The 7,974-nt window shown below is 44.2% G+C and overlaps 1 protein-coding gene across 1 annotated transcript; it reads left to right on the top strand.

Moving 5' to 3' along the window:
* The first annotated feature begins 18 nt into the window (after positions 1-18).
* On the top strand, positions 19-4,146 carry Sumo (Small ubiquitin like modifier). The gene is made up of 3 exons (XM_075688883.1): positions 19-174; positions 505-630; positions 3,559-4,146. The coding sequence occupies exons 1-3, from the start codon at positions 157-159 to the stop codon at positions 3,718-3,720; spliced, it is 306 nt and encodes a 101-aa protein (XP_075544998.1). The 5' UTR covers positions 19-156; the 3' UTR covers positions 3,721-4,146.
* The last annotated feature ends 3,828 nt before the right edge of the window (positions 4,147-7,974 follow it).

Genomic DNA, 7,974 nt, shown 5'->3' with positions numbered 1-7,974 from the left:
TCGTCGCTGAAAGTTTTTTGTCAATCAGCCACCCTGAGCTTGCTTCATTTTGCCGCTTGCTTTACTACTCCGGCCCCGCTGTTGCCGCTGCTCCGGCTTTCTTGTCACCGAAGGCCAGTCAGACGCATATTAGCGTAACTTACAGTTTATCTAGAAATGTCGGACGACAAGAAGGTACGTATTATAGCTTTTACATGGCTTTTGGTGTAGTAGCACTTTACAAGCGAGTCGAAGAAAGGTATTACTGCGTGCAGTTAATGTTGCGGCAACAGTGTTTGAATTAGGCTTAGAGTGAAATTCGCCGTGTTGATGCAATCGGAAGCCCGTGGCTCTTTTCACAGCGCTATTCGCCAACGTTTTATTGTGTTGGTGGCTGTTGAGCGGCTTGTATAGTTTCCGATATTCGGCTTTGAGTAAGTTCTGCGTAACATGGTGTACGAGCTTAGCAACTTGCATCTAATCGTTTCGCGCTTGATTCCTTTTTCTTCTCCCTCCGACGTTTAGGATGTGAAACCGGACAATGAACACATCAACCTGAAGGTTGTCGGTCAAGATGGAAGCGTTGTGCACTTCAAAATCAAGAAGCACACGCCACTGCGAAAGCTCATGACGACGTACTGCGATCGTGCGGTAAGCTAACACGTTTTTTTCCTACAACAGCGAGGACGTGTGCGGCGGGTCCTGCGCGCCGGAGTTCTTTTGGTGCTTTGAATCCTGTCCTTCATATCTTCTAAGAACTCAGGCGCCAGATGAATACATTAGCCCTTATTGCACTGCCTATGCGGTCCATGGCAAGCGCTCGAGCAGGATGTATGTGTGTGAGAATCAAAATTGTTTTGCCGGTTAACCCCTTGCACGTAGTCGCTTGCACGTAGTCGGCGGAGATCTGAAATACGCGGTTTTGCGCGAACGTTTTCGGTATGCTGCAGTGATAACGAACCTTCTCTGTTGGTTCACTTCGCGTTCCTTTTTTGTGACGTTTTTAGTCTGTAGAGCAATGCGACTAGCTTCATTGTCATCACGCTGCACGTTATAAGGGTTTTATCTTTAACGCATACGTCGTCGGAAATGATCGCGACATAGATGTGCTACTTTTTCATGTTTGTCACAATGCGTTAAGTATGACTAGGTTAGGACCCTTATCACTTGTGCTGCTGCTACGTTTATTATCGTCATGCGTGCAAGTACCGACATCTTGCGATGTCTTTTGGGTTACCTCCGATACTCGTATCACACGTGCACTCTCGATTGTCGTTGCGGCTGTCGTCGTTGAACTTGCCGAGGCCTATTGTGCGGAATAGTAGTCGTAGTAGGCAAGTTTAAATAAATTGTTTGAGTTGCTAATAGCGTAAGTAGCCAGCTAGCTTCACGAGACATCACAACAGATTCAACTGCACTAGCTAGCTTTCACCGGTCCGTTCGCCAAATTTTCGTGCAACTCGGCTGCCCGGGGAATAGTTCAACCGTACACATGACCACCTAGCTGCCAAACGCCTATTCACCATTTTTTACGCCCAGAGGTCAGGCAGCTGACTTTCCCATAAAGCAGTGGTGCAGAACAGGGTCCCTTGAATGCGAATCAGTCACGCAAAGCTTGATGGGCGTTGCCATGTTCCCGACTAGTGTGGCAGAAGCCTGATAATGTCCACTGGTTGCACTGAAGTAAACTGCAGGAAAATATATATATTGAAGCCATCAGGATAGCTTCCCTGCTTTATGGAAACTCCTTGCCATGGCAGCATAAAACAATTTCGAAACACAACTTAAGTCCAACATGGCACCTTCTAAAGTGTAGTCCCAGACTCTTGTTCCAATTCAGAAGAGATGTTTTCACCAGCACCTTTCAGGCACAGTTTAAAAGACGAGTACACTGGTGGCAGGTACAAGTAGTTACAATGTATGTCTGCCTTCTAGACACAGCCAGTGTTGCACAAAGGTCAATTCCTCCACTATGGCAGCTATGAAAAAAAATGCTGCGATGGAGGGAGTCTGTCACAGATGTTTCGCCGGGGTGCGTAAGAAAGCAAGACATATTTTTATTTAGTTAGGCAACACTGTTGCCTTCCTATCAACTTTCTCAATGAGATGGACTTGGTTGAAATAGAATTGTTGTCAGGCGCCAATTATTTCTGTCCAATGTACATTTAGCTTGACCACATTCCTTGCATGTTCAGAATCATCAAAAGTGTACAGCTGCAGAAGAAATTGAGAATTTGCTGTTTTTCAATAAGCTTTCTCAAGCCCACAAAAGGTAGACACCATGCAAGAACTACCTACAGTAACGTCAGATATTAAGAACATCAGTAACATACTTCTGAAGCCCCTGTCAAGCCACTTGAAAAATTTGCTTCATGTAAAACTGAAAAACAAAAGTAAACCAGCTTCATGACACACCAGGAGCAATAGCCCAGCTGTCTACCTTCCAACTCGTTTTATTGCTACAATTCAGAGGTATTATTCAAACATTTAGCATAGGTCCAATAAGAAATGCTTCAATTTGTATGCGACACCTTTTAAGTGTTGTTAATTTTTTTTCAGTGCTTTTCCTTCGATGCCTTGTCCTGACGTGCACATAGTGCCTGAAGGGGTTAAGGCAGCAGTTCCTGGTTGGGTAGAGCCATTTGCAGAGCAGTCACATCTATAATTATACAAATGGTCCATTACCATTGAGCATTCAGGTGTGATGTGTATAATTTGTTTTAATTTGCTGAAACCCTGAAATTTGCTGGGCTTATTGTCTATTGTTGTTGGCTTCTAGTAATTCCATATCTAGTAGCAGCATGAAGCCCTGGGTGAGTCCTTGGTTTCAGTTGGAGCTTTACGAGGCGCAGTTCCTTCTGCTTCTGATATGCAGGGAATTGTTAAGTAGGTTAAACACATACCAACAACATGCTTAGTTACTGTGGTTGTCATAATCCTAATCTGTAGGTATGGCCTCACACCTTAACACTGTGCTTATATGCACCGATAAATTCATTAGAATGAACTTTTGAGGCACTGCAAAGTGATGAAAAGCAGTTAGCCTGTGGACTGTCTGTGGGGCTGGCATTTGTGAGAAATAACTTGAGAATGATGAAAGATGAACAAATGTAACAGGCTTAGTGTTCATATAAAGAATAGCAGCAACAATGAATTAGTTTGCTTAAGCTGTGATGAGCAGTAGTGCATAGATACTCCAGATGCATAGAACGTGTGGATGGCTGTCAAATATACCATTGGGGAAAAAAACATACCAGACGGAATGTATGTTGAGGCCACTGAGAGGTAGTTATGAGGTAAGGTTGGAGATTGGCACGGGACAGTAGTAACAGAACATTGAGGTGTGCTTTTGTGCTGTAGTTCTCGTGTGCTTTTTATACAAGTGATTTTGACAATGACGAGGTGTAGGGTTGAGGAGGCAAGGGGCTTCGTGCTTTCAAGCTGCGCAATAAATCTTTGTCAAATGAGAAACGAGCAAGTCGAGAACACTATTTTGCCTACCTTGCAACAAGTTTTGGTTGTCTGTAATTATGCCCTTTGCTGATGAATCTCTTTTCGGTACTGTGGCACTATTTACAGGGCCTGAGCATCCAGAATGTCAGGTTCCGGTTCGACGGCCAGCCGATCAATGAGACGGACACACCAGCGGGCCTCGACATGGAGGATGATGACACCATCGATGTGTTCCAGCAGCAGACGGGTGGCCACCGCAGCACCACACAAAGAGGGCATGCACTGTGACAGTTGCCAGCTTGAGCGACTGTGTTGGGCGGGCGAAATGCGGCGCCCCATTGACAGATTTTTTTGTACATATTGATCGAGTAAACACACGAGTTACAAAACAAAGCAGAAACGAAACTAAAGCACTTCATGCAGCCTGTCTCTAGAACTTACTGAGAAGGCTGACATAGGTCTTATTTTTATCCTCTTTATGTACAGTGTTGCCAGTTCGTCAACCCCCTTTTTTGTGCGTGTCATCATTTCTGTTTCCTCTTCAGTATGCCCTGCCTGCTCGTTCCCCACCACATCTTTGCTGCCTGCCTGTTTTCTCTTCAAATGCCTCCTGAAGACAAATTCTCTCACTCGTCTCTGCATTGTTTTACAGTAAACACGTAAACTTTTCATTGTGCTTGCGTCCGTGTCATCAATAAAAGTGTTCTCGGCATACTGGAACGTGTCTTAAGTGGTACGTGCTTGCATCAGTCTTGATTGGGAAAATGTGAATGGAGCCAAAGTGAAACACTTCCATGTGTTTATAGGCATGCTAACTCCTGTCAGACAGACATGTTAGTTTGAATGCATTTCCCTCCACTGAGCACCATTTTGGAGACTTCTTGCTGAGAAAATAAAAGTGTGCAATTGAGTCCACTTGCAATGATCACAATCACACAGGAGGATGTGTTTGTTATAGCCAAGCATTCATAAAAGTGGACAAGCAAGAATAAGCCATTGCAAAAACATTTATTTTCCAATGTGATTGGTAAGCTTCTTGAATGCAGACAGTAATCTCTGCTTCCAGACTGCTCAAAGCAGAAAAGCACTCGTCGCTGAGAGCTGTGCTGCAGAAGAGCTGTTTGAGCAACTCGACTGGGGTTGACGCACTTTACAGGTGGTGGTATCAGTTCTGCAATCTGCTCACTTCATCCAATTCATTGCTGACAAAGCATTGCACATCGTGAACAATGCCCTCATGTGCATGACTTTGAGACTGCTTTGTTTACATAACCTGAGTTGCAACCGACATCGGCAACACTAGACTGCGTTTCACCAAATGTGCTGCTATGAACCTGCAGGCAAGTCAACATTCCTTCCGAGCTACAGAGTTAGACTTGCATGTCCCCAAAAAATCCAGGCTTGCGGAAACAATTTTTGATGCAATGTGCGGCAATATCTGTCCAAGCCGCCTTTATCATTTCCACAGCTGTACTATTGCGTTTGCTCTAAAAAAGTTCATAGCCACAAGTTTGTTTTGAGACGTGCTGCCCTAGACCACTTCAAGATTGTGACCGTGTGGCTATCTTCGCTCGTAATAACAGCATTTGTTGAGTGGGCTCAACCGTTTTTGAATTTTTGGCAATGACAATTAGGTGCCACAACAGGCACGTGAAATAATTTTGTATTTGGAAATAATCATTTATGTTGCCATTATGAAAAATTCATCTTAAATGGCTTGAGCAGCAACACCATCACTAACATGGGCAAAACATGACAGCCGTGGCTGCTGAAATGAAATTTCATTTCAGGATTTCGTGAGAACCACCAGTACAAAGTTGTTTCAAACATATAACAAGGCACTATTTACCAAACTGTTGGGACACTTGCAGTAAGAATCGATTGAAAAAATTGCAGTTATTGAAAGTGCAAATACACATGAGTAATATAAAAATTTAAGATCCCCATGAAACAAGCACGTAAATGCAAGAATTTGAAGAATGCAACGCTTTTTGGCAAGCTTAAGCTGGTTGTTCTACAAGAAAACTAAAGAATTGGAGAAAACGGAAAGTGCTTGAAACAACAAAAGTCCGACAGCAGTCGCATGTTGGGCATTAAAACTTTTTTTTTTTTCAGTGTAGCCTTTGTAGTGTTCAACGGCTTTCTGTGCTGTGGTGGGAATATGGAAAGGAGGGTGAGGGAAGAGGCATGGCAAGAAGGTAGTGATGTGCCAGTTGGTTGGTGCAAGCAATGCTGTCGGGTAGCGGAATAGAGATTGACCAGACACACTGGTGTTGGCCCCGCTGTCACTGCTGAGTAGCCGCGAATGCCATAGAGGAAGGTAAAAGACAAACTTGCTTCTGTAAGCCAACCTCCCTTGACAGTGCCCCTTATTTGTAATCCATCTACACATTAACTTGGGAAATACCTAGGCCCTCCATGGTTGCTGGAGCTTTCAAGGTTGGTAGCACTTACAGACGCTCTTGTTATGATTGGCTCTCGTCCCCTGCTCTCCACATTGCCTTTCCACACACCTGTGTACTCGGTGGTTACAAATTGCCACATGCATAGTAAGGACCCGTTTCCCAACTAGCCTTTCCTTCACACTTTTTATGACTAAACAAAAACTGTCATGCAAGATGCTCCCTCCTAGATTTTTATTTCCTCCATGGCTAAAGCTTGGCTTACACTGACTCCTACTGTGCATGGGATCTGCATACTTGTTCAAGTGCAGCTGAAGTAATACTTGTGCGAAATGATGGTTTTTTTTTTCTTTTTTTTCCCCCTCGCAATTGCTGTTGTGGAAGCTGTGCATTCTGAGAGAGTGGAGTGAAAAGAGTTTGCCAAGCACACCTGCTTTCCAGTGCACTCTGAAATGTGTGACAGCATCCAAATTACACTTAATTTGCCTCTTCAACAGGTTCATTAGTTTGCTGTTAACCGCATTACAAAAGTTATCACCTTGTGCGCAGTTACATGAGATTCCATCCACATAACATTCCATTCAGGCACACACATCTTGTTGGCCTTGACTGCACACGAGCATGCAAGTGTGAAACAAATGCAGGAGGAGAGCAATGGAGATGAGCCGTCGCACCGATTTCTTGCCTTTCCTTGAAGTGCCGTGCACTTCGCATATGTTGTTGAGCAACACAACTGGTATCTTCTCTGCTTGTCGGCAGCTTAACATAGCAAGGAAGTAACCTGCATTGTGATGCAGAACGTCGCATCAGCAAAATGTTACTGAGCATGCAGTGTTCCTCACTAATAGTACGAACTGCTTGGCAGTTATACTCCGTCCTATAGATGGCTTTCACTGATGTCGTTCTAGCCGCTATGTTGGAGAACCAGCACAATGAGAAGGCTGCATCTGTTGAAGTGTCGTGTGGTGGTTCTGCCATGGTTCCAGCGCAAATGCCAGTAGCCTTCCGATTGCGTTTCTATGACATTAAAGCACTTTACCATGGCAATGAATGTGACACGCTGATGTCATCCTAGCCGCCATGTTGGGGGACCAGCATGTTGAAAAGCTATGTCCATGATGTTGCATGCAAGTTATCTCTATAACTTTGGCATTTTACACTGTCTGCTGTTAAAAGTGTACCAAGACAGAAACTTGTATTCTGCTTTTTCTTGGTAGCTGCGGACTTCATAATTACGGTATGAAGCCTCAATTACTGGTGAGTGCCACAAATAATTAGAGCACCTTTTATGCAACCCGTTCAAAGTGCACGCGAAGTACCAAGTGCATGCTCCTCATGGAACCTTAATGAATTTAACCAGATAAAAACACCAGAATCTGTTCAAAACTGTGCTACTGGTTTATCCCCTCTGATTGCTCGCACAATAGCAGCATCACAGAACTTAAGTCCCGTATTATTATTCCCAGCCTTGTACTTTATTGCAAAGTCGCTCGGTGAATCTCATCGCCATTCTAGCCGACTCAACCACGATTAGGCCTTATACCCGCCCCAAAGCCTGGACCACAGCTCACTTCTTTTTTCGTTCGTACCTCGAAGAACTGGAATGGTCTTCCTGTCAAAGCCGTGCACCACTCCAAAAAGGCATGGTACATTTTCTCCGTTAAACTGTTGCCCACCCATCACGTAAAACCCGTAAGCATGGGCCTTTCAGGTATTGGGTAATAAAAAAAAATAAAAAGGTACAGCACATCATTGAATGTGAAAACTGCAAATATTCATGTCAATGAAACTGGAAGCCAGCAGTCTCATGGTAACAGAAAGAACTCGAGAGTGTGCCATTCAGCCCCATGCAACAGTTAAAGGCCATACAATGACCATGTCACTGAGAGCTGCCAAATTGACCCTTTCAGTTGTTCACTTTTATTGTAAATGCAGGGGCACGTGCTGTCTTGTCCCGTCAAGTGATGAACGAAGTCTGCTTTCGGCAGCACGTTACCACCGCATCAGGTTTCGGTTAGACAAACAGTTGTTCCCTTTTTCACATCCAAATTTTCTGTTCACTTGGCACACATTTTGCATGTGCCGTGATTAACTTGTAAGGAAGCACGGCTACAGGCTCTCGGGTGCACATGTAACATTC

This window comes from Dermacentor variabilis, chromosome 4, assembly GCF_050947875.1.
Source record: "Dermacentor variabilis isolate Ectoservices chromosome 4, ASM5094787v1, whole genome shotgun sequence".
Classification (NCBI taxonomy): domain Eukaryota; kingdom Metazoa; phylum Arthropoda; class Arachnida; order Ixodida; family Ixodidae; genus Dermacentor; species Dermacentor variabilis.
This window is presented reverse-complemented; position numbering and strand designations above follow the sequence as displayed.

Bases quoted from the DNA above. Each gene is read 5' to 3' on its own strand.
- Sumo (XM_075688883.1), top strand. The intron at 631-3,558 runs GTAAGCTAACAC...CACTATTTACAG, and splicing joins CGACGTACTGCGATCGTGCG to GGCCTGAGCATCCAGAATGT.